Source organism: Erinaceus europaeus, chromosome 11, assembly GCF_950295315.1.
Source record: "Erinaceus europaeus chromosome 11, mEriEur2.1, whole genome shotgun sequence".
Lineage (NCBI taxonomy): Eukaryota > Metazoa > Chordata > Mammalia > Eulipotyphla > Erinaceidae > Erinaceus > Erinaceus europaeus.
This window is the reverse complement of record NC_080172.1, coordinates 21585561-21612704: the sequence shown is the minus strand read 5'-3', so window position 1 is coordinate 21612704 and position 27144 is coordinate 21585561. Positions and strand designations below refer to the sequence as shown.

The 27144-nt window shown below is 39.4% G+C and overlaps 1 protein-coding gene across 1 annotated transcript in view; it reads left to right on the top strand.

Moving 5' to 3' along the window:
* The first annotated feature begins 3411 nt into the window (after nucleotides 1-3411).
* Nucleotides 3412-27144, top strand: part of LIX1 (limb and CNS expressed 1) — a 66060-nt gene continuing 42327 nt past the window's right edge. The window contains exon 1 of the mRNA XM_007529908.3: nucleotides 3412-3965. Coding sequence (XP_007529970.1) covers nucleotides 3884-3965 — 82 coding nt within the window. The 5' untranslated portion in view covers nucleotides 3412-3883. The remainder of the gene's footprint in view (nucleotides 3966-27144) is intronic.

Below are 27144 nucleotides of genomic sequence, written 5' to 3'. Positions count from 1 at the left end.
TATTAAAAAAGAAAAGAATCTTTATGCTCTTTATTGGAAGGTATAAAGCAATGCAATTAATATTTAAAAAATAATATAAAGTTCCCTCAAAAACTTCCATTACAGTCTAAAGATTATTTTTTATTAATTTATCATGGTTTCCAATTTTTTGTATGTTATTTCAACCAGTGGCTCCTTTTTCTTTTCATTCTGTAGCTGCAGTGGCTTATTTAGCAACAAGAAAAAAAAAAAAAAAAAGCTGGGTGGCCCAGGAGGTGGCGCAGTGGGTAACCTGCGTTTGATCCTTGGCATTGTATGTGCCTGAGAGATGTTCTGGTTCTCTCTCCCCACCTTTTTCATTAGTGAATAAACAAATCTTGAGTATCTTGAGTCGGGGGAGGGAGTCCCTATGCTGGTTTAAGAGGATGGTTTTGTTAGGTGTGATATGCACTGATAACTATCTTGGAAAAGTATGAAAATGCACTCTTGGGAAAACAAAAATCCTGTAAAGCAACATTTCCTCAATAAGGTGATATTGAAAATGGGGGAAGGGAGAGTAGTATGTAAAAAAGGGAGGGTTAAAAATAAATAAATAGGGGATCGGGCAGTAGCGCAGCGGATTAAACTCACATAGTATGAAGCGCAGGGACAGGCGCAAGGATCCTGGTTGGAGTCCCCGGCTCCCCATCTGCAAGGGGGGTCGCTTCACAAGCACTGAAGCTGCTCTGCAGGTGTCTATCTTTCTCTCCCCCTCCCTGTCTTCCCCTCCTCTCTCCATTTCTCTCTGTCCTATCCAACAACAACAGAAGAAGATAGCCTCCAGGAGCAGTGGATTCCTAGTTCAGACACCAAGCCCCAGCGATAACTCTAGAGGCGAAAAAACGAGAGAAAGAGAAAAAAAGAAAGAGAAGTAATCTGATATTTTTATTTCTTTATTTACTTTGCCTCCAGGGTTATCGCTAGGGCTCGGTGCCTGCACTACAAATCTACTGCTCCTGGTGGCCTTTTTTTTTTTTTCTTCTATTTTATTAGAGATAAATTGAGAGCGATGGGAGGGGGGAAAGAGAGAAAGAGAGAGAGAATGACGCCTGCAGACCTGCTTCACAGCTTGTGAAACGACCTCATGTAAGTGTGGAGCTGGGGGACCCAAACCGGGATTCTTGTGCGGTCCTTGCACTTAACTGGGTGCGCCACCGCCTGCCCCCCTTAACAAATGAATTTTTTTTAACCCTTTAGGTGAATTCAGTAGTGCCTTTCTTTTCTTTTTTTATGAATTTTATTTATTTACTAATGAGAAAGTAGGAGAAGAGAGAGAAAGAACCAGACCACTCTGGTAGGCTGCCAGGGATTGAACTCAGGACGTCAGGCTTGAGAGTCCAATACTTTAGCCACTGCGCCACCTCCGTAACGACAACGAATGAATCTTTAAAAATGTTACTGGCACTAGAGGAATGAATTTTCTTTGTCTTACCAATAGTTTTTTTACAGAGACTTTGTTTTTTATCTCACTGTAGTGAAGTGGCATAAAATATGTCAATAAGTCACTTCACCACCACTTAGGAAGCTTCCTTCTTGCAAAAGTGGTGAAGCAGTGCTGCATGTGTCTCTCTGTCTTTCTCCCCTATCTCCCCTTCCCCTTCAGTTGTTCTCTGTCCTATTAAATAAAAATAAATAAATCCCCTTAAAAAGAGTACTCAGCTGAATCGCTAAGGTTTGGTAAGGAAGGACTCAGACCAGAGAAAATGAATGGTTTTTCCCAAAGTTAAAATTTACAACAAAAGTCAAATCCTAAGTCTTACAGATTTCAGATTCACTGTGCATTCCACAACTATACAACCGAAATATTTCCATGTACTACTAGGATTAAATTTAATCTCATAAAAATGCCTATTTATTCATTAAAGTGCTAGTACGAGTCATTTCTAATTTTTCTGTTTTTATATAAAGTCTCTCTCACTCCTTTATGAAATTCCATATTTTGTTTCCTGCTTCTCTAGTAGAAACTTTGAATCGCTTTGCCTCCAATTCAATATTGCACTAAAAGTACTAACATTCATTCACCCTTTGTATCCAGTGTTTTTGTCCACAAATAACTTGAGTTTCTGTTTAAAATTATAAACTCATGAATGGCAAAGGCATTGAAGATTTCCTATTTGTCATAGCTCATGAATAGGGCACTTTGATACCCTTAAGTGTCAATATGAAGTACCACTACTTTCAAGTTCTCCTTTATAATAGTATCTTTGCACTCTAGGTCAGCCCTATGCCTCTTTGTGTGAGGCAAAGACACCCTGTGGGTGTTTACTAAGACAGTCATTAGAACAGGAATTATTATTGCAATCCCCTTCCTTCTGTTGCCTTGTATTAAGTCTACACTTTGCCAAGTAGTTGAAGAAGCTGATAGAATGGTAAACATTTATTCTTATATGGTCTTGAAAGGACTGATTTCACTTAATCATATAATACAGTGGAATTATGGAATCCAAAAATTGGAAAGATAGCAAATCCAAAATAGCAATCCAAAATAGCAAAAATCCAAAAATAGCAATTTCTTGTACTTACCCTGGAAAAATATTTTAAATGAAAGTGAAGAACTCCTCAACAATGTTTCAACCACTAACATAGAATACAGCCATTAAAAATCAGTTATTTTATACCTGGCATTAATCGTTATTACTGCAGTGGAATTCTACGACATATCCATGCCTCTTGTGAAGAGACTATTTAACATTCTGAGTGGTGTTAACCATGGGTAGAAAAAGAATCTGTTTTCTTAAGATTTTTAAATAACTACGAGTATTCTTTTGAAAAATATTTTCGTTTCTCTTGAAAAAATTTAATGGCAAGGATTGTCAAGAACTGAAAGAAAGTGACTGGTTCCAAGAAAATCTTGGGGCTGATTTCTCTTGAAGAATAAGTTGGGATGCAGTTGTTCCCAGCCAGGCTGGAAGGTCAGGCTTCCAACTTGACACTGCTCATAAAGTAACTGTTATTTGGGCAAGGGGGTGGGGAGTGTCAGGAATTTGGGGGAGGTGGGGAAAGGGAGGGCACTCTATGACTTGATTTCCAGAGAAAGGCACCTGAGTACAAAATGCAAGGTTTAAATCTAACTTTCAGCAAGTGTGCACAATCTTTGTAGCACTTCTTTACCAAAAAGAAAATTAGATTATACTGATTCTGAACTGGAAACACCTTCGTTACTAAGGAGATTTTTCTTGAGAAATAATCTCTCTCTCTTTTATAAGGAACAAGTTAATTTTTTATTCTTCTGAAAATACCGTGGGCTGTGAAAAGCAAGCTATTTGGCTGTACCCAAAACAAAATGCTAGTAAAAATAATCATCTAGAAAAATCATGGTTAGCTGTAGAGAAGTGGGTTTTTTAAATACCAGAGAAATACCCTCTATACTTCAGAAATCACGGCTAGCGGCAGAGAGAGAAAAAAAAAAAAAAAGTTTTAAAATACCAGAGAAATAACCTTTTCGATTCTGTATTCCTGGAGCAACATGTTAGTTGAAGATGTGGGGCCCAAAGAAATATCCAAGTGAGAAAGCTACATTCACTCCATTCAGGCAAAATCTGGTTGGAGAGGAAAACTGTTCCCATGATTAGCGAACTTCCCCCAGCAAGCCTGTAGGTGGGTGTGTTTAACAGAAGGAAGCAATGGGAACCGGCCTGTCAGCCAGCCTTTAGAGCTAATTAGCTCAGCATACAACAAAGATAAGTGAGCCTGGGAGGAGGGCCCCCTGAGGGGTCTTTAGATTCTGGGAAATGGCTGATTGGCAGATGTTAAAAGGGATTTTTTGGTAATCCTGTGCATCAATGAGCTGCACAAATTCAGTCCAGGACTGCAAGAATTCAGGCATGAGGACACAGCGCTGCAGACTCGTACAGCCAGACCCAAGATGGACAGAACCTTGGAATCCCTGAGAGACATCATCGCCCAAGTCTTGCCTCACAGAGACCCCGCTCTGGTCTTCAAAGATTGTAAGTACAGAAGGGTAAAAGTTTTTGTTTGTTTGTTTGTTTTTGCTTTTAGAAAATAGACTTAAACGTCTAATCGCATTCTATTTACGTATGATTTCTCTTAGATTTCTGTAGTCATGTGCTACAGTCAAAGTGATATTTAACTGTTCCTGACATTTGTCAGGAGGATGGGTTCATTTCACCTATGGGTATTTTGTCGCTGTGTTATTTTGTCAGTGCTACATTTTGGTAGCTGTTTCGAATTCTGTCCTAAAATTTAAGACATAATGAACTTTTCCAGATGCTTACTTCAGTAAAGTAAGGCTAACTGGTGCTAAGATTAAAACCCAATGGCTATGGCAGTGATGTCAAATCTTTTTTAATTATCACAAAAATAATTCATTCAAGCTTTCTGATTCTAGCAATATTGTTAAACCATTTGTCATGTAACTTTGTTTCTGGAACCAATTTGATATCCTGCTGCTGCAAAATAGACTATCTTCCTGGTGTATCTTATCTACAGTGGGTTTCATATTACAAAGGGTTTCTGAAATAGCACTTTGCTGTGGTACTGCGAAAAGGTAAAATACATATGGTTGTTTTTTTTTTTTCAACTTCAATGGATTACAGGTTTCTTTGTGAATCTCATTATGCTTGTCTCCATCAAAAATGTCAATGGCTTGAATTTTTGCTTTCTGATTACTGAGTATTGTTAGTTTCCAGATGTCCACTAAGTTTGTATTTCTCATATGAATGATGAAGAAAGAAATGCTAGGTCATTTTATCCCTTTTTTCCTAGAAATTAAATTGTAGCCAATCTGCACTCTATGGCATGAAATGAAAGCTCTTTTCCTTTCTTGTTTCTTTATTTCTTTGTACATTTCTTTCCTACTTTCTCCCTCCCCGTCTTTCTTCTAAATGTTGTCTTTAAGAAATTGTCAATAACTGTTAGAACTAATAAAACTCACACCCTCCCCTGCCTCTCCCACCCCCAGTTTAGCCTGGCATCTACTCAACTTTGGTATATTTCTTTAAATGAAAAGGAAAGAAGCACCAAAGAAAAGACTCTGGGGTGGGGGTGGGTGGGGAGAATACAGGTCCAAGAAGGATGACAGAGGACCTAGTGGGGGTTGTATTGTTATATGGGAAACTGGGGAATGTTATGCATGTACAAACTATTGTATTTACTGTTGAATGTAAAACATTAATTCCCCAATAAAGAAATTTTTAAAAAGAAAAAACAAAAAGGAAAGAAAAGAATGTCTCTCTTCTGCAACAGCACTGAATTCACTAGTGAAGGGGAAAAGCCCTAATAACTTGGCCAGCACTTCAGACACATTGTATAGGACCAGTGGTCTTACAGAAAGATTCTTTTGTTGTTTGTTTTACTGAATTCATTGTGATTTTACAGTTTTTCTTCTGGGATTTTAATGACTACCTTTTAAAAATTGAACTCTATAAATCCTAGCGATTATTTACAGTTTAGTAAAGAGTACAAAAATAGAGAAAAAGTAAATAATGCAGGAAGTCTTTTATGGGTCGGGGAGTGTCTGATTTGGCATATTCATTAACAGATAACTTAAATTTGTTCAGTAACATGGCCTGCTTACACAAGACTAGACTGCCCCTCAGAAACTGCTTACCTGGCTTAATAGATGTGAATATTAAGCCTCTAATCCTTTCTTCTTAGGCACTTCCAATCTAAAGAATGACTAAATGAAAGTAAGCCACAGGGCAAATTTCTATACCAGGGTTTTTCATAATGTCAAAACAAGCAACCACTCACTGCCCACCTGGAACAAATGGGAATGGTTTTATTTATTTATGGGGAAGGATATCAGAAGTCTGCCTGAGGAACATGCCATGCCTTGGCATCTTCTTGTGCATGCGCCAAGTTTAACACGTGGACCCATTTTCTTTGGCACACACATGGATTGCTGCCACCACGGTACTGTTTTACACAGCCTGTAAAAAGCTCTCAGCAGCTTTGAATGGCAATTCTGAGCCTCCTCCTTTCCTAGTTCCCCCAGGCTGCTCTTCCCCACTCTAGTCCAATCACTTCCTGCAGGAAGGAAAAAAGCTAAGAACCATCACTGTCAGTTCCTTAAGAATGACACCTACCACAAGCAACTCTACTGTAATCCATTAACCCTCCAATAAACTAACAAATTCCCAATAAAGTGATATTTACCAAAAAAAAAGAAAAAAAAAGTAAAAAGAACGATAGCTATTTGCTATCCCTTGCCAAATAAAAAGTCAGTTTAAAAAACTTTTTAAAATCTTAACATGCAACCACAATTCAGTTAAACAAGAAACCATAAAAAAGCTAATTGTTTTTTTCCTAAACATGTTATTTAAAAGGTCTCCTCTACGGATATAAAGGCAATTTTTGGTCCATTCTTTGGCTCATTCATTTCTTCATTTCCCTCTTCATACACAGCGGATATAAATGATCATCTGATTAGTACCCGCACCACCCCCTTCCCTCAACTGGCTTTGACTTGTTTAAAAACAAGCAATAGTAAACTGAAGTTTCTTTTTAAATTGGTGAGGAGAAACTCCCAGAGAGTTTTATGGTCTAAGACAGATGCACATGGAGATAGTTACGTTCATTTAGGGAAATAGAATTTGAATGCTTTTCTCAGCCAGGGAGGCCCTCCAAGTGGCATTTTCAATGCACTAAATCTTTCATTTGTTTTAGATAAGGTGTTCATCTGGCAATGGTTGCAGTTTGTATTTTATTTCCTTTGCTGGAAGGAAATTAATTCCATAAAAATTTCCCCATGTTTGTTTTTTCAAATGGAAAGACATTTTTAAATAAGCTAGGTCTCTCAATTTGAAGTTTGCTCAAACTGATACTGGGCTGTTGGTCCACTACCTACAAATCTCCTCTGGGAGTCTTCATATTATTTACACAATCTTTAAAGCATACCTCCATGTTTCCTTCTATTCTTGGCTTTGTGCAGTATCTTTTCTTGTGTCCTGTGCCTCAATCTAAGATGAGCAATCCTAAAATCACCCCTTGGAGTTGGGTGGTGGTGCACCTGGTTGAGCGCGCATGTTACCTTCGGCAAGGACCCAGGTTCAAGCCCTCAGTCCTCACCTGCAGAGGGAAGGCTTTGCAAGTGGTGAAGCAACGCTATAGGTGGCTCTCTCTCTCTCTATCTCCCCCTTCCCTCTCAATTTCTGCCTGTCTCTATCCAATAAATAATAAAAATAATAAAAAATGAAAAATGAAATAAAATCAACCCTTATTTACAATACTGAAAATATCTATGAGCTTACTGTTGGTTTGCTACTATTTGACAACTCCTTACATTCTTTCTTGGAGGAAATCACCTTATAATTTCAAGATGGCTTCATTTTTAGCTTAACTTGTGAGTTAACATATCAATTTTTTAAATATATATTAAGTAGATCTGAAATTCTGCATTTTTTTAAGATTTTTAAAATTTTTCATTTATTTATTTAATTATTATTGGATAGAGATAGAAGTTGAGGGGAGGGAGAAATAGAGATGGAGAGAGACAGAGAGACACCTGCAGCCCTACTTCACCACTTGTGAAGCTTTCCTCCTATAGGTGGGACCAGGGGCTTGAACCTGGGTCCTTGCACACTGTAATGTGAATGCTTAGCCAGATGCACCACCGCCTGGCCCCAACACATCAAATTTTAAGAGTCCAAATGAATATCTGCTATATTTGGGTTTTTCTTCATCCATTCATGATAATGCCTAGATATCCATTCTCCATCATGTAATGACTACTACTGTGCTAGCAACATGTGTTCTTCACAGCAAGATAGCAAAGTAGTCACTGTTATTAGTTACAGGGAAGAAGCCCTTGATCTAGTAAGTAATAGAGCCAGGGTCCAAATTTTACCCTTCAATTCCTCACCTTTCTTTAAGTCACTACAAGTTATGTGTCTCAGAAGTACATGGCAGTATGTATTAGGCACGCAAGGCAGTAGAGACACTCTTCTGGGGTGTGGAAGAAATCCATCAAATAGACACATATGAATAAGTGAGGGGAAGAGTTTTTTTTTTTTTTTTTTTTTTTTTTTTTTGTCCAAAGGCAGAACAGGAAATACAGAAGGATGCATTGAGGGAGGTAGAGGAGAGGCTGAGAAAGCAGATAGTCAAACTGAAGTGCAGGCAATAGGGAACCATTAGCATTAATAGTGATCCTACATTAGTTCTGGAAGTTTATGGTCTTATCCTGCATTGGGGAAAAAATTATGTTGACATCTGTTGGAGGTACACTTTTGGGTACCAAATTGGGTATAATTGCATCTTTCTCCCAGAGAGAGAATCCTACCATACAAATTGCAAGTTTTGTGGGTGTAAACTTGTGCATGGGAGGAAAACACTTCACTCACTGAAGATCAAGATTAAAGAAAATTTTCTCCAACAGATTATTAAGAAGGCATCTTAGTTGTCATTGAACCTATGGGAATGTACTGGTTTTCAATACTGACATATAAAGTGATATAATAAATTCTACTAATGGTTTTCCAGTTTTATAATGAAACATTAAGATGAGTCTGGGCTGGGGAGATAGCATAATGGCTCTGCAAAAAAAAAAAAAAGACTTTAATGCCTGAGGTTCTAAGACCCTAAGTTCAATCCCCAGGTTCAATCCCCAGCACCACCATAAGCCAGAGAATGTTCTGGTCATGCTCTCTCTGATCCTCTCCCCAACCCCCCCCCCCCCACTCCTCTGCAAAATAAAATATTTAGAAAACTTAGATGAAGATTTACCAAAAATTGCCCAGTTAGAAGGAAGTGTCTAACATATTTGAGGTGCATTAACTGTCATTTGGGAAAATGGTTTTTGTACAGGAAACATTTTACCTATATCAGGTATGTAAATACTTCCAAAATTAGATTAGACTATACAACTATTAGAAAGGTCTTAGTAAATATGAATCAGACTACTTGAAATGAGAGAACAATAATCTTTAAGATTGTTTTTTTCTGTCCCATGTATTTTAGTAAAAAAAAAAAAATTAGAAGTTACCTGAAATATATTCACTTGACATTTGGTTCTTGCATTTCACAAAAAGGAATGGAGAGGGACAAGATGTAAGAAATGAAGGTATTTGCAGTAAAATTCCTACACATATCACACTACATTCTACCAAATAAAGTGTGCCTGACCGAAGTTGAAAAACAAGATTAGAAAAGTAAACACAAGTCGAACCTGAAATGGAATTGGAGTATTGCACCAAAGTAAAAGACTCTGGGGTGGGTGGGTGGGTGGGGAGAATACAGGTCTATGAAAGATGATGAATGACATAGTGGGGGTTGTATTGTTAAATGGGAATCTGGGGAATGTTATGCATGTACAAACTATTGTATTTACTGTTGAATGTAAAGCGTTAATTCCCCAATAAAGAAATAAATTATTTTTAAAAAAAAGTGTGCCTGAAAAAATACAGTCAGAAGAAGGAAAAAAAAAACCTTCTCTATTCACTGACTCATTTTGGATTAATGCCTGAATCTTAATTACAGTAATTTGAACTCTGATAATTTTAGCATCTAAACTGGATGTCCTTTCTACTGATGCCTATTCAAATGCTTGTTTTGTCCTATTCCAGGAGACAACTATTTTTATTTGAATTTGCACTGAGAAAAGTGTAGACTTCACTACCATTATCAACAGTATAAGTACTATTCTCTTCTCCCTGTCATAGTAAATAGATATTTAGCAAAGATTAAACACTAAAATCCCCAGTCCAGAGGAAAATGTTTTGGGGCAGGGAGTCAGGGGAAGCATTTTCTTGATCACTTAATGGCTGTAGCTGTTCTTTACTTACCACCAGGGTTATAGTGGGCACTTCTTCTTCTAGCGTTTGCCCTTCTTCCGTAGCCAGTCAACAGCATCAGGTTGAAAGCTGTCAGGAGCTGCTTGTTGCTGGCTTTGAAAGTGACTGGGATCCATGTGGATTCAGTCAGCTAGGAAGGATCGTCAGTTTCCCCAATGAATGGGTACTCACGGGATGCACCACGAGAAGGTCGATCCAGTGCATCCTAATAGTGGGCACTAAGAATCTACTGCTCTAGGTGGCCATTTCTACCTTTTATTATTTTTTTCTATTATATCCAATAGGACAGATTGAGAGAGAGAGAGAGAGAGAGAGAGAGAGAGAGACCAGCAGACCTGCTTCACCACTCTTGAAGCATCCCAGTTGCATGTGGGGAATAGGGGGGCTCAAACCCAGATCCATGCACAGGCCCTTGCTCATAGTACTATGTGTACTTAACCAGATGCACCACCACCTGGCCCCCTGTATCTGTTCTAATACATTTACTTCTGAATATGAAAATGAAATTTAGCGAATAAAATATGTTTGACAGTTATCCAGTGATCAAAACTGGTGCCTCTTTGTGGCCTGCTGTCTTGTTGCATCATAAGTTTGGTTTTTTGGTTTTTTTTTAACAGTTAAGATTTGTTAGCTTGAACTCAACTTTAACAACTTCTGAAATTCATGTGCTACATTACAGTTCATAATAAGATACAGCTGTTCAAGGGTGAGTTTCTGAGCATTTGATTTTTCTGTTTAAATGACACGGTTTCACTGATTATGTGCTACAGATTGATTTAAGAAATGTAAGACAACTTTAGAAGCCTTTTATAAAAGAATCTTATTTAATACAGTTCAGATTGAAGTTTTAACCCCAGAGGCTTTTATTTCTTTTCCTCTGTGTTCAAATGTTCGCATAAGTTCAGTCTGCCAAGGTAGTTAAAACAACCCTACTTAAAATATATATATATATGTTATTGCAAGCTTAGCATTGACAAAACAGGCAACTACTATATTCCCTGTAATGCAAAGCTATTTGAATTATGGTTTGCTTTTTTTTTTTTCGTGCTTCAGTGATAATCGGTTGATCCCCAGTTTGATCTCATCCCATTAGGCAGCTGCGGGAAGCCATCAGTTAGTCACCCCTCCTTTGGTTCTTTGGAGCCTGAGTTGTATAGTTTACATTTCTCCTATATGACTGCACTGAGTTATTGCTTCCCAGGCACATATATTTTTTTTAGTTATCTTTATTTATTATTGTATAGAGACAGCCAGAATTTGAGAGGGAAAGGGGTAATAGGGAGAGAGACAGACACTTGCAACACTGCTTCACCACTCAGGATGCCTTCCTCCCGCATGTGGGGACCAAGGGCTGGAACTCAGGTCCTTGTGCACTGTAACATGCGCACTTAACCAGGTGCACCAACACCCAGCCCCCCTCTCCAGGCACATTTTTTTTCCTACAACTAAATTGAAAGCCCCAGAAGGGGGAAGCCATAGCACACACTTCTTTGTAACCCAGAGATGAGTTGCGTGCGTGGGGCTCGGCACCAAGACGGTTCTCTATGGACTTACTTTCATTGCTGATTTATTGATTTTCTCTCTCACAAAAAGAAGGGACCCCCCCCCCCCATTATCAGCTGTTATCCTGTATAATGAAGTAGACTGTATCAGGACCTTCTAAGCCATGGTCTGCTGACACCTTCATCGCAACTTAACTGTGTACAAGGTTAGTTGACAGAGGAAATGCGAGAGAACACAGGGGAAAAAAACAAATGGAGCCACTTTGAGCAACTGTCCTAGAGCGGATTGTCTTGGGTTGGTATTGTTAGAGCTGTTTATGTCATCAATGTACCTGTGTCACTTTGGCACAATGACTTAAGTCCTTATATTTATCCTCAGGATCTGCCACAACTTTGAGTCCCCAAAGACTGTTCATATGCTCTCTAGAGCCAAACTGTCCCATGTGCACAAGCCTTGGCTAGATAGCCGCAATAGGCTTTTCCTTTCTTCCTTTCTTTCTTTCTTTCTTCCTTCCTTCCTTCCTTCCTCCATTTATTTCTTTTCTTTTTTATATAAATTAGTAACTCAACTTTTAATTTTATTAATTTAATATTTTATTTCTTTATTATATATGGAAATTGAGAGGGAAGGGTAGATTGAGATGGAGAAAGAGACACCTGCAGCACTGCTTCACCACTTGTGAAGATTCCTCCCTGCAGGTAGGCACTGGGGGCTTGAACTCAGGTCCTTGGGCATTGTAACATGTATGCTTAACCAAGTGCTTCACCACTGGCCCCTTTTTTCTTTGCAAAAGAGATTGAGAGCGAGAAGGAGAAAGAGAGAGAGAGATAGAGAGAGACAGAGAGAGAGAGAAAGAGATTGAGAGAGAGAGAGGGGGGAGCACTGATAATCTTTGGTTTATGGCAGTGCCAGGAATTGAACCTAGGACTTTGAAGCCTCAGGTAGGAAAGTCTTCCATAACCTCTATATGGTGTCTTCAGGGAATGATTTTCCTATACTGTCTTCAGGGAAGGCACACTGTACACTAAAAGTCACATTTGTACAGATTTAACCATTTTAATTAAGCATAGTTGGTCAGCAAAGCACACTTATTTTTTCTTTACCCCCACCCAACCCCAGTTTTAAATTGGTCATCTAAAACCAAGCTTCCTACAAAGTCTTTTAAATATAGTGCAATATCAGTGCGCAATGGAACATGGGAAAGACACATACGTCCTGATTGGTTAAAGAGATTACACCAGGTTTTAATTTGTGTAATTTTTGTGATCTGTTGACATCCTCTAACCTGTCGTGCATGTATGAAACCACGCATGGGGACTTGGACTTACTGCTACTGCTGCTTAATTCTGTCATATTTAGTAGCATTTTATCTCAATTCATCTTGAGATTCCCTGCCACTACTCACATTTTTCCCCTCTGCCTTCTTTTAAAAATTACCCTGCTTATCCAAAGATCTAAAACATATTATTTAAACTTTACCCCCCATTTTAAATTTTAAAGATAAAAATGAAACCAAAACAAATAATACTTTTTATTTTTTTTGGCATAGTTTGGAGACTCTCCTAACAAGTTAACTTTCTGAAACAACCAGTTCCCTCAGGAAAGGGCTCAGAATAGAGGCTGGGGGCTTCTATACAAGAAGAAAAGAAAAAACAAACAAAAGGAGAAACAGAACCAGTTTCCCAGCTGCTGAAGAAGCAAGGCTCTGAAGCATTGCTGAAACAAAGTTCCTCTGTGGGAACAAAGCAAGACCCCAAACAGTCTCACTCCTGCTGTGTGTCTGTGACTACCTTTGAATGAGTGTCTACATAAAAGAAAAAGGGGCCCAAGATTCCTACAAGTTGTGCTTAACACATAAGTAAATCTTGTATCAGCAAGATTTCACTAGTCTGCTTGAGCCCAGGACTGTTGCAAAGGATTAAACAGCTACGCTACTAGCCAGTGTGTCCTGGGGATCAGCAAATCTAGCACCAGACCCTCAAAGTTTACAGTGTGCTTGGCATAACTGACAAGTAGGCATCACACCGTTGTGCTTGTCCCTAAATCTACTTGGGGGAGTCCTTTTCTTCTGAGATCAGATGAGATCGGGCATGTTCGAGGTGGCATGGTCATAGATGGGGGCGGGGGTGGGGGAGGTCCTTTTCTTATTTTTCCTCAATAAAACTAGAAAATTACATGGGCAAGAAGAACTTGTACAAGACTCAGTTGGTAGCCGAGAAATGACCTATGTTTGAAAATCTCATCTGCTAAGGCTAATTTAATTAAATATCATATTAAAATATTACATAAGTTTATCTGTTAGAAGGCAGAGAATCACTTCAATTAGAATTAGAAATCAGGACTTCTGGAGGCGGAGCTACGAGCAGCAGATCACTTTCTCTCCTCTCCTCTCCTCTCCTCTCCTCTCCTCTCCCAGATCAACTAGGAATACCAAAGGAGACCACCCGCACCGAAACAAGACAGGACTAGAATGACCACAGGAACCCAGTAAATCACCCGTGAGTACAAACATGCGTGGCTGGTGACAGAGAGGAGAGAGGGGCCTAAGGAGAGATTAAGTGACTGCTAACAGTTCAACAGTTTATCAGTGGAGACACCACCTCCAGTCTGCTCCACAACAAGGGGACAGCTGAAGGGAGGAAAGGACTCCCCAGAGACTCACCAAGTACAACTCTGAGTCTCCATTGCTACTACCCTCAGAATCTGGAGCAGCAACAGGGAGGGACACCAGGGGACAGAGATCTAACTGGGAAACTCAGGAGAAGACCTATACCTCTGTGGCATAGCTGAGGGGCTGTGAAAGTCTCTTTGCATAACCACTGGATTATCTCTGCCACACCCTGCTTTATCTCCTGGTCAGGAGTCAGTGATTAAGCTAAGAAGCCTATTGATAGTTTAAAAGCCCTCAGGCTCCCATAGCCTACAAGGAAGAAAAAAAAAAGAGGCTTTTACACCACTGAGCTCCAACTCAGAGATTGACAAAACTGTTAACTTCCACCACGGTAAACCCTTTAATTAAATTACTTAGACACAAGTCAATCCAGGCAATAGTGATCAATAATTTGAAAAGTACTGATAAAGGGAACTCATAACATAATATATAAAATGGTTAAAACAACAAGAAAAAATATTGGAGACTCGAACCAGGACAAGAGTCCAGCTAAAAGTCCTCCAGAGGGTGAAGCACAAAACAACGAGTTCAACATCCAAACATTAGCTAAGGAAATAATAACAGGAGTGAATAAAGAATTTGAAAAAATTGTAATCAGAAATGCAGGAACAACAAATGAGAATATGGAAGAAAATTCTAATAATCTCATGGTTATTAGAGAGCTGAAAGCTGAAATCGCTGAGCTAAGAAGGCAACTAGCTGAACAAGCTAAAACAGTATCAGAGCAGGGCAACAAAATAGATGAACTCCAGAAAGCAGTAGAGGGCAGAGAGAATAGAATTTATGAGGCTGAAGATAGAATTAGCAAGATTGAGGATGAATTAGAGACAACTAAAAAAGAAGTAAGAGATCTCAAAAAGAGATTAAGAGATGCTGAAAACAACAACAGAGTCCTATGGGATGACTTCAAAAGAAACAATATACGCATTATTGGCTTACCAGAGGAAGAAAGAGAAGGGGAGGAAGAAAGCATTCTCCAGGCCATAATAGCTGAAAATTTCTCTAGTCTAGACAACACCAAAGACATAAAGATTCAAGAAGCCCAGAGGGTCCCAAACAGAATTAACCCAGACCTAAAGACACCAAGACATGTCATACTTAGAATGGAAAGGAATAAGGATAAAGAAAGGATCCTCAAGGCTGCAAGAGAAAAACAAAGAGTCACCTACAAAGGAAAACCCATAAGATTAGCAGCAGACTTCTCCATACAAACACTACAGGCCAGAAGAGAATGGCAAGATATCTATCGAGTGCTCAATGAGAAAGGCTTTCAGCCAAGAATACTATATCCTGCTAGACTGTCATTCAGACTAGATGGAAGCATCAAAACCTTCTCAGACAAGCAACAGTTGAAGGAAGCAACCATCACCAAGCCTGCCCTGAAAGAAGTTCTGAAAGGTCTCCTATAAACAACCAGACCACCACAAATAGGACATATATCAAAACACTCTAAAACTCTACAAGAATGGCATTAAAATATCTTCAATCTTTGATATCAATAAATGTCAGTGGCCTGAATTCACCTATTAAAAGACACAGAGTAGGAAGATGGATCAGAAAACACAACCCAACAATATGTTGTCTACAGGAAACTCACCTAACTCAACAAGACAAACACAGACTTAAAGTGAAAGGATGGAAAACTATCATACAAGCCAATGGCCCACAAAAAAGGGCAGGAACAGCTATTCTCATATCTGACATGATAGACTTTAAAATAGATAAGATTAAAAAAGATAGGAATGGACACTACTTAATGCTCAGAGGATCAGTCAATCAAGAGGACTTAACAATTATTAACATCTATGCACCCAATGAGAAGCCATCTAAATACATCAAACTTCTACTGAAAGAGCTACAGCAATATATTAACAGTAACACAATCATAGGGGACTTCAACACCCCACTCTCTCAGCTTGACAGATCATCCAGGAAGAAAATCAGTGAAGACATAAGGGAGCTAAATGAAGAGATAGATAAACTAGAACTATTGGACATTTTCAGAGTCATTCATCCCAAGAAACTGGAATACACATTTTACTCAAATCCACATGGATCATTCTCAGGGATAGACCATATGTTAGGCCACAAAGACAGCATCAGCCAATTCAAGAGCACTGAAATCATCCCAAACATCTTCTCAGACCACAGTGGAATTAAACTAACACTTAACAATCAACAAAAGATTAGTAACAGTCCCAAAATGTGGAAGCTCAACAGTACACTTCTTAACAACTTCTGGGTTAAAGAGGAAATCAAGGAAGAAATCAAAATGTTTCGAGAGTTCAATAAAAATGAAGACACAAGCTATCAAAATATTTGGGACACAGCTAAAGTAGTCCTAAGAGGGAAGTTCATAGCTATACAAGCACACATTAGGAAACAAGAAAAGGCACAAATAAACAGCCTGATTGCACATCTTAAAGACCTAGAAGAAGAACAACAAAGGAATCCTAAAGCAACCAGAAGGACAGAAATCACTAAAGTTAGGGCAAAAATAAATAACATTGAGAATAGGAAAACCATACAAAAGATCAATGAAAGTAAATGTTGGTTCTTCGAAAGAGTAAACAAAATCGACAAGCCTTTAGCCAGACTCACAAAACAAAAAAGGGAGAAGACCCAAATAAATCGGATAGTAAATGAAAGAGGAGATATCACAATAGACACTGCAGAAATTCAACATATCATACAAGGCTTCTATGAACAACTATATGCCACCAAGCTAGAGAACCTGGAAGAAATGAATGAATTCCTAGATACCTACCAACTTCCAAAACTAAGTAAAGAGGAAGTGGATAACATGAACAGGCCCATCACAGCTAATGAAATTGAAACAGTTATCAAAAATCTTCCCAAAAATAAAAGTCCTGGACCAGATGGTTTTACAAATGAATTCTACAAAACGTTCAAAGAAGAACTAATGCCTCCACTTTTAAAAGTCTTCCAGAAGATTGAAGACACTGGAATACTCCCTGCCAGCTTCTATGAAGCCAACATCACCCTGATACCAAAAGCAGACAGGGACACAACCAAAAAAGAAAACTACAGACCAATATCTCTGATGAACATAGATGCAAAAATATTGAACAAAATTCTAGCCAACCGGATACAGCAGTATATCAAAAAGATTGTTCATCATGACCAAGTGGGGTTTATCCCAGGCATGCAAGGTTGGTTTAATATACGTAAATCAATCAATGTGATTCACCACATCAACAAAAGCAAGACCAAAAACCACATGGTCATATCAATAGATGCAGAGAAAGCCTTTGACAAAATCCAACATCCCTTTATGATCAAAACACTACAAAAAATGGGACTAGATGGAAAATTCCTGAAGATAGTGGAGTCTTTATATAGCAAACCTACAGCCAACATCATACTCAATGGTGAAAAACTGGAAGCATTTCCCCTCAGATCAGGTACTAGACAGGGCTGCCCACTATCACCATTACTATTCAACATAGTGTTGGAAGTTCTTGCCATAGCAATCAGGCAGGAGCAAGGAATTAAAGGCATACAGATTGGAAGAGAAGAAGTCAAACTCTCCTTATTTGCTGATGACATGATAGTATACATGGAAAAACCTAAGGAATCCAGCAAGAAGCTTTTGGAAATCATCAGGCAATACAGTAATGTGTCAGGCTATAAAATTCACATTCAAAAGTCAGTGGCATTCCTCTATGCAAACACTAAGTTAGAAGAAATTGAAATCCAGAAATCAGTTCCTTTTTCTATAGCAACAAAAACAATAAAATATCTAGGAGTAAACCTAACCAAAGAAGTGAAAGACTTGTATACTGAAAATTATGAGTCACTACTCAAAGAAATTGAAAAAGACACAAAGAAGTGGAAAGATATTCCATGTTCATGGGTTGGAAGAATTAACATCATCAAAATGAATATATTACCCAGAGCCATCTACAAATTTAATGCTATCCCCATCAAGATCCCAAGCACATTTTTTAGGAGAATAGAAAAAATGCTACAAATGTTTATCTGGAACCAGAAAAGACCTAGAATTGCCAAAACAATCTTGAGAAAAAAGAACAGAACCGGAGGCATCACACTCCCAGATCTCAAACTGTATTATAGGGCCATTGTCATCAAAACTGCTTGGTACTGGAACATGAACAGACACACTGACCAGTGGAATAGAATTGAGAGCCCAGAAATGAGGCCCCACACCTATGGACATCTAATCTTTGACAAAGGGGCCCAGAGTATTACATGGGGAAAGCAGAGTCTCTTCAACAAATGGTGTTGGAAACAATGGGTTGAAACATGCAGAAGAATGAAACTGAATCACTGTATTTCACCAAATACAAAAGTAAATTCCAAGTGGATCAAGGACTTGGATGTTAGACCAAAAACTATCAAATACTTAGAGGAAAATATTGGCAGAACTTTTCTCCGCATAAATTTTAAAGACATTTCCAATTACAAGGAAGACTAAGGCAAGTTTAAACCTATGGGACTACATCAAATTAAAAAGCTTCTTCACAGCAAAAGAAACCACTATAGAAACCAAGAGACCCCTCACAGAATGGGAGAAGATCTTTACATGCCATACATCAGATAAGAGTTTAATAACCAACATATATAAAGAGCTTGCCAGACTCAACAACAAGACAACAAATAACCCCATCCAAAAATGGGGGGAGGACTTGGACAGAATATTCACCACAGAAGAGATCCAAAAGGCTGAGAAACACATGAAAAAATGCTCCAAGTCTCTGATTGTCAGAGAAATGCAAATAAAGACAACAATGAGATATCACTTCACTCCTGTGAGAATGTCATACATCAGAAAAGGTAACAGCAGCAAATGCTGGAGAGGGTGTGGGGTCAAAGGAACCCTCCTGCACTGCTGGTGGGAATGTAAATTGGTCCAGCCTCTGTGGAGAACAGTCTGGAGAACTCTCAGAAGGCTAGAAATGGACCTACCCTATGACCCTGCAATTCCCCTCCTGGGGATATATCCTAAGGAACCCAACACATCCATCCAAAAAGATCTGTGTACACATATGTTCTTGGCAGCACAATTTGTAATAGCCAAAACCTGGAAGCAACCCAGGTGTCCAACAACAGATGAGTGGCTGAGCAAGTTGTGGTAAATATACACAATGGAATACTACTCAGCTGTAAAAAATGGTGACTTCACCGTTTACAGTCGATCTTGGATGGACCTTGAAAAAATCATGTTGAGTGAAATAAGTCAGAAACTGAAGGATGAATATGGGATGATCTCACTCTCAGGCCGAAGTTGAAAAACAAGATTAGAAAAGAAAACACAAGTCGAACCTGAAATGGAATTGGAGTATTACACCAAAGTAAAAGACTCTGGGGTAGGTGGGTGGGTGGGGAGAATACAGGTCCATGAAAGATGATGAATGTCATAGTGGGGGTTGTATTGTTAAATGGGAATCTGGGCAATGTTATGCATGTACAAACTATTGTATTTACTGTTGAATGTATAACATTAATTCCCCAATAAAGAAATAAATTAATAAAAAAAAAAAAAAGAAATACCAGAACACTGCTCAGCTCTGGCTAAAAAAAAAAAAAGAATTAGAAATCAATCAATTCTTCTTCTTCTAGCGTTTGCCCTTCTTCCGTAGCCAGTCAACAGCGTCAGGTTGAGCCTGATGTAAAGTTTCGAGACCTCCTTTGAATCTGTGGCAGTCGTTGACTATGTGGGTCATAGTCTGTCTGGAGCCACAGGGGCAGTTCGGGTCGTCTCTGGCTCCCCAGCGATGGAACATAGCGGCGCACCAGCCATGGCCTGTTCGATAGCGATGGAGGAGGGCCCAATCATAACGTGCTAGGTCAAAGCTGGGTTGACCCTTGCAGGGGTCTGTGATGAGGTGTTTGTTCTTTACCTCAGCTGACTGCCAACTCTGTTTCCAAGAGTCTGGAACAGAGAAGTTCAGTGTAGGCGTAGGGGACCAGATTGGGTGACGAGATGTCAAGCGTTGGACAGGGTGGGCGAAGATATCCGCGTATATTGGCAAGTCCGGTCGAGCGTAGACGTGGGAAATGATCTTAGATGATGCCGCATCCCGACGAATATCTGGCGGGGCGATGTTGCTAAGAACTGGCAGCCATGGAACCGGGGTGGAACGGATGGTTCCAGAAATGATCCTCATGGAGGAATATAATTTGGAATCGACCAAGTGGACATGGGGGCTATGGAACCATACTGGGGCACAGTATTCTGCAGTGGAATAGCATAATGCCAGAGATGATGATCGTAGTGTGGAAGCGCTCGCGCCCCATGAGGAGCTGGCCAGTCTTGCAATGATGTGATTCCTCGCGCCCACCTTTGCTGCGGTTTTTATGAGATGTTCGTGAAATGACAGAGTGCGATCGAGAGTAACGCCAAGATAGACTGGCTGGGCTTCATGCCGGATTCTCGTATCGTCAAGCTGCACATTAAGCTCACGCGAGGCCGAGGCATGGTGTAGATGGAAAACAGATGATACCGTTTTTGCAGTGCTAGGGATTAGTCGCCATTTTTTACAGTAATCAGATATCAGAGACATGTCAATCAATGAGATCAATCAATGAGAAAATATATTAATCAGCTTGAAAACCGTGTAATGATTTATCCTTCAATAGTAGTCTTTCCGATTTCTCCTTAATTGTTTTTGGCAAGGAGTATTTTACTTAGCTAAATTTTTTTTCTTATGAAAGGTATGAAGAAGTAAGATTAGTATTATTACTATTATTGTTATTGTTTATCAGAGCACTGCTCAGCTCTGGTTTATGGTGGTACTAGCGAATGAATCTAGGATCTTTGGTGCCTCCAGCTTGACAGGAAATAGGTTCTTTTTTAAAAGATAGATTTATACCAGTAATATCCCTTTTTTGCTGAAAAGTGGCTATCATTCATGAAGGTCTTACCTCATAGTATGTAATTTAACTGGGCAATGAATTATAGTGGTTTTTCTTTCCTAAAGTATAAGTCATTATTGAATTTTGATGTAAAATACAAATTATCCCCTTTCTAGAATCTTTGATAAGAGCAGATCGACTGCATCTGGCATCCTTTAGAAAGTGAAAACTTAACAACCACATTCCAGGGCTGGGTGGGGGCGCACCTGGTTGAGCACACATATTACAATGAATAAAGACCCAGGTTTGAGTCCCCCAATCCCTACCTGCAGGAGAAATGTTTGGACAGTGGTGAAGCAGTACTGCAGGTGTCTCTAATCCTCCCTACCTCCCCTAGCAATTTCTGACTGTCTTTATCCAATAAATAAAGGTAATAAAAAAATTTAAAAAACATGTTCCAAGATTTTGAGGCATGTACATTTCATCCATTTATTTTGACTGTTCTAAAGCTTTGACTTTACTACCCATGAATTATATAAAAAGAGCTTTCTTCTTCCCATTTTTGAACTCTTCACATATTTTGAAAATAAACTAAATAGCACAATGTGTGCAATTAGAGGATTATCAGACTTGCAGACTATTTTGGGAATATTTAATGATATGGTTTCCCATCTGAGAATAGATAACTTCAGGATATAATATGCTAGCATGTAATCATGTCCTTTCTCTTCTGTTTCCACCTTCTCTAACCACAAATAATTGCTATGACTCTAGTGCTTACTGCACATGAATCTCTATGCTGAGTATTTTTTTCCTTTTAAAACTTGTAGCAATTCAGTGAAACTTGGATGAGGGGTAGTGTATTGCATCAGAGCAAAGGGGTTTGGGGAAGGAGGACTAGGTACGGGATGGAGGGATGTTGGGGTTCTGGTGTATGATGAGGGAACAAGTGTCTTCCTAACACTTAGACACCTATCATGGGGACATGAAGGGTTATACCTATGTGTCAGAAAATGTACTGTAAACCATTAACCCTCCAAGTATATGTATATGTATATGTATATGTATATGTATATGTATATGTATATGTATATATATTATTACAGCAGTGCATGGTTAAAGTATTGATCTTATATATAGAACGGAAACATGGAACTGTTAGGTATCTTTCAATGATAGAGACAGAGTTCAAACTCAGACATTCTAGATCCAGAGTTCATGCATTTATTTATTTATTTACTTACTTACTTATTTATCATCTCTGGGGCTTCACTGCTCCAGGGTGATTTTTTTTAAGATAAAGGAGAGAGAGGGAGGGAGGGAGGGAGGGGGAGAGAGAGAGAGAGAGAGCGCGCAACACCAAACTTCCTTCAATGCAGTGGAGGTTGGGATCAAACTTGAGTCTTGCACATGACAAAGCAGCACACTGTTGGAATATTAGTGCTTTTAGCTCCCAGGTGAACAACCTGCTTGCTGATTAAAATAACATTTTGCAGAAAATATCTGGTGTCCTTTTTGTTGTGTGTGAACAGCAGAGAGCCTGAATTTGAGTATGGAAGTATAACACTATGACACCATCTACATCTCAGAATGCCCATAGCAAAACTGTGCATTCTTGTCTGCAACCTCATTGTGTCCAACCTGTGAAAATGGCACATTCTGAAATTTTAGAATAAAAAATTTCTGAGTGCCCACTTACTTATGTCCTTCTTTAAGAGGACTTTCTGCTCCTTTCAGGTCACAGAAGGTGAAGTCTCTTATTTCCTTCATCTCCTATGATCTTCTCATAGCCCAAACTCTCTCTCCTCAGGTGAACAAGGGCAACCACACATTGTCTTTGAATGCCTGGTCCTTCCTCTGCAAAGATGGGTCCACCACAAAGCATAACTTTTTTTTTCCCTTTTGTTGCCCTTGTTGTTTTATTGTTGTTATTGATATCGTCATTGTTAGATAGGACAGCGAGAAATGAAGAGGGGAGGGGAAGATAGAGGAGGAGAGAAAGATAGACACCTGCAGACCTGCTTCACCGCCTGGAAGCAACTCCCCTACAGGTGGGGAGGGGGTGGGGGTTCAATCTGGGATCCTTACACTGTGTTTTGCGCCACGTGTGCTTAACCCAGTGCGCTACCGCCTGACTCCCTAAAGCATGACTTTTTAAAATTATTATTTATTTACTAATGATCAACAATACAGTAGGATAAGAGGGGAACAATTCCAACCAACAGAATTCTATGTCCCATCCCCTCCATTGGAAGCTTTCTTATTCTTTATGCCTTTGGGAGCATAGATCTAGAATCAGTGTGTGGTGCAGAAGGTGGAAGGTCTGGCTTTTGTAATTGCTTTTCCGCTGGACATGGGTGTTTGGCACATCGAACTGTACTCCCAGCCTGTTTGTATCGTTCACTAGTGGGGCAGAGCTATGGAGAGGTGAGGTTCCAGGGTGCATCGGTGAGATCATCTGTCCAGAGAAGTCAGGTTGGCATCATGGTAGCATCTACAACTTGATAGCTGAAAAACCATTAAGATATAAAGCAGAACAAATTGTTTAATAGTCAGGAATCCAGGGGGCCTGGCGGTAGTGCAGCGGGTTAAGCACAGGTGGCGTCAAGCGCAAGGACCTGATCGCCACCTGCAGGCAGTTGCTTCACAGGTGGTGAAGCAGGTCTGCAGGTGTCTGTCTTTCTCTCCCCCCTCTGTCTTCCTCTCCTCTCTCAATTTCTCTCTGTCCTATCCAACAACAACAACAGCAATGGCAACAATAACAACAACAACCAAGGCGGCAACAAAATGGGAAAAATAGCCTCCAGGAGCACTGGATTTGTAGTGCTGGCACCGAGCCTCAGAAATAACCCTGGAGGCAAAAAAAAAAAAAAAAAAAAAAAAAAATCAGGAATCTAAAGGTGAGACTATAGCAGTTGAGATTTGGGGTCTTCATTTCGGAAAAAGCTAGTAGGTCTATTTTAGGTGTAGTCCAAGGGGCCTACTTTTTGTCTAAGCCCGACAGTCAACATGATGGACTAAAGGTATTGAACATGGCTTTTTTTTAAATTAGTGATTTAATGTTGATTTATAAAATTATAAGATGATATGGTATAATTCCATATGGTTCCTACTACCAGAGTTCTGTGTCCCTATCCCCTCCATTGGAAACTGCAGTAGTTCTCCCAAGGTCACATAGCATAACTCTTTAGGCAAAGACAAGGGGCAAGGAGTCTATGCCCTTGTGCGCCTCTCTCTCTCTCTCTCTCTCTCTCTCTCTCTCTCTCTCACCAGAATTGTGAAGCTGATATCCAGTTATTAAGAAAAACTAAGAAATTCCTCTCACCTGCCTCTTGTCAAGTCATACCTCCCTCCATCTCCATTCTCTGTATCTACCTTATGCAGTTTCTTGGTAGAGACATGATTGTCTTTTAATTGCTTTTATCAAATGCCACCTTCACTCTTTTTGGAGCACAGCTCCTCTCGACACATCCTCATCTATACTTCACTTCTTCAAGGAGATTCAACCTATGTCTTTTTCCTCCATAGACTTTTCCTAATCCTTCACTCCCTTGATTTATAGCTGTGCTCTCCTTTGCATTAACTTATTGCTATGCTATACACTTTTTTACATTTAAATACTACTTGGAAATATCTCTGTTGTATAAATGTAGCATTCTACTATTTTGTTAGCCAGTTAGAAATGCTAATGCTATTTCTTTTTCTTATTTTTTATTATTATTATTTTGCCTCCGGAGTTATCTCTGGGGCTCGGTGTCGGCACTACGAATCCACTACTCCTAGTGGCCATTTTTTCCATTTTTATTGGATAGGACATACAGAAATTGAGAGGGAAGTGGGATGTAGAGAGGGAGAGAGAAAAATAAACACCTGCAGATCTTTTTCAACCTTTGTGAAGCGTCCACCTTGCAAGTGGGGAGCCAGAGGCTCTAATCCAGACCCTTGTACAGAACCTTGCACTTAGTACTATGTGTGCTTAACTGGGTGCATCACTGCCTGGCCCCTGAAATGCTATTTCTATAATCAAAAAAATAAATGTGTATAGACATTGGCCTATCTTGAAGTTCTTTTTTCTTTTTTTCATTTTTTTGGTTCTTTTTAAAATTTATTTATTCCCTTTTGTTGCCCTTGTTGTTTGATTGCTGTACTTATTATTGTTGTTGTTATTGATGTCATCATTGTTGGATGGGACAGAGAAATGGAGGAGGGGAAGACTCAGAGGGGGAGAGAAAGATACACACCTGCAGACCTGCTTCATTGCTTGTGAAGCGACTCCCCTATAGGTGGGGAGTCAGGTGCTTGAATCAGGATCCTTAAGCTGGTCCTTGTGCTTTGTGCCACCTGCACTTAAACTGCCATACTACTGCCCAACTCCCCCCTGCCTTTTTAAAAAGATTTTATTCATTAGTGAGAAATTAGGAGGAGAAAGAGAAAGAACAATACATCACTCTGGCACATGTGCTGTTGGGGATTGAACTCAGGACCCCATGCTTGAGAGTCCAACACTTTATCCACTGTGCCACCTCCCAGACCACAGTTCTTTTACTTTTTATATGTTCACTCAGTTGCACACAAACTTCTGATTTTGAAGAATTTTCTTAGATTTCAAATGAATTCAGCAACTCTTTCTGGGTGAACACCCTTGTGCTGGAGACCAAAGAAGCTACAAAAGAATGAGCCAGAGTCCCTTTCTCTATAATCTCACAGTGCGCTGTGAGTTAACAGAGAACTGTGCCACGTCAGATAAGCTATCACAACAAATTCCATCTTTCTGGAAAGAAATAAGTCCAGCCAAGTCTGACTTGATAAATCTAGCCATGAGTACTGTATCCATTTGATCAATATGGTTTCTAGGAGATTAAGTGCAAACACAACACTACTTAATGAAATAAGAACTCAGTAAAGGAGTTTCATGTGGGTTGGAGCAGTGAGTAAGGCATGATGGAAGCGGTGGTGTCACCTCTGAAGTTTAGGGTATATTAGAAGGATAGAGAGAAGGGTCAGAATCAACATTCATGGTAGAAGCAAGAACTTCAAAGGAACAGGTTGAGAAAAAGCAGTAGGCATTTGGGAAATAAGCAAAGACACTGCTGTAGCTGAAGTCGGTTGAGGACTTCTGTTAGAAATGGTCAGAGGGTGAACTTTCAAGGTGCTCCACATTATTCAACGTCTTGATTCTTCAACTGCCTTCTTACTTAGCTGGTTGGTTTTGTTCTTTTTTTTAAAAAAAATGTATTATTTTTTTGTTTATTGACATCTGCACTCAGATGAATTTATACAGTGATTACATATATGTAGACTTTATACTTTGATTAAGGAAAATAAAGAAAGTGAAGTATAGTGTTGACAGATTCTTTGGGCCATTATTGTTCTCTGGAATAGTCATTGACCTTCAGATGGTATAATTTTTCCTGAGTACTTGTTCTGCGTGTCTTTAGGGGTAAATGTTTGATCTCCCTGATCTTTTTCACATTACTTAACTAGTTTATTTTTTATTTATTTATATTTTATTTTTGCCACCAGGGTTATCACCACAACTCAGTGCATGACAAATACAACACTCCTGGCAGCATTTTTGTAAATAAAGACAGAAATTGAGAAGCAAGGGGGAGATAGAGTAGAACACAGGAAGAGAGACACACACAGCAGTATTTCATTACTCATGAAGCTTCCACCCCTGCAGGCTGGAACTTAGGGCTTGAACCTGGGTCCTTGCACATGGGAGTGTGTACACTCTACTAGGTGTACCCACTGCCTGGTCCTCTTCCCTCGCCTTCTGTGAAGCCTCTGTTGTGAATTTTATTTCTAATCTCTTTGTTAAGATGTATTTACTTACATATTTATTTATGTGAGAGAGAAAGAGAGAGATGAAGTAAGGGAGGGAGAGAAGGCTAGAAAGAGGTGTGGGGGGGGGGGGGGAGGAGCCAGAGCATCACTCTGGCAAATACAGTGCTAGGTACTAACTCAAAACCTCTGCTTGAAAGTCTGTTGCTCTAGTGGCTGTGACACTTCCAAGGTCACTCAGTGCTGAACTTTACAATAAAAAAGAAAGCTTGATTGGGACTGGGTAGTAGTGTTCCCCATTGAGTGCACATGTTGCCATGCACAAGGACTTGGGTTCAAGCCCCCGTCCCCATCTGCAGAGGGGAAAACTTTTCGGGTGGTGAAGCAGGGCTGCAGGTGTCTCACTATCTCTCTCCCTATCTCCTCCTTCCTTCTTGATTTCTTTGTCTGTACTCAATAAATATATAAGTAAAATATCTAAAAATAAATGTTTTGAAAAACCAAAGCTTGATGAAGAGAAAACTAAAAGCTCAAATATGAAAGATTTGCTTAGAGCTCTGTTGGATCACTCTGAAA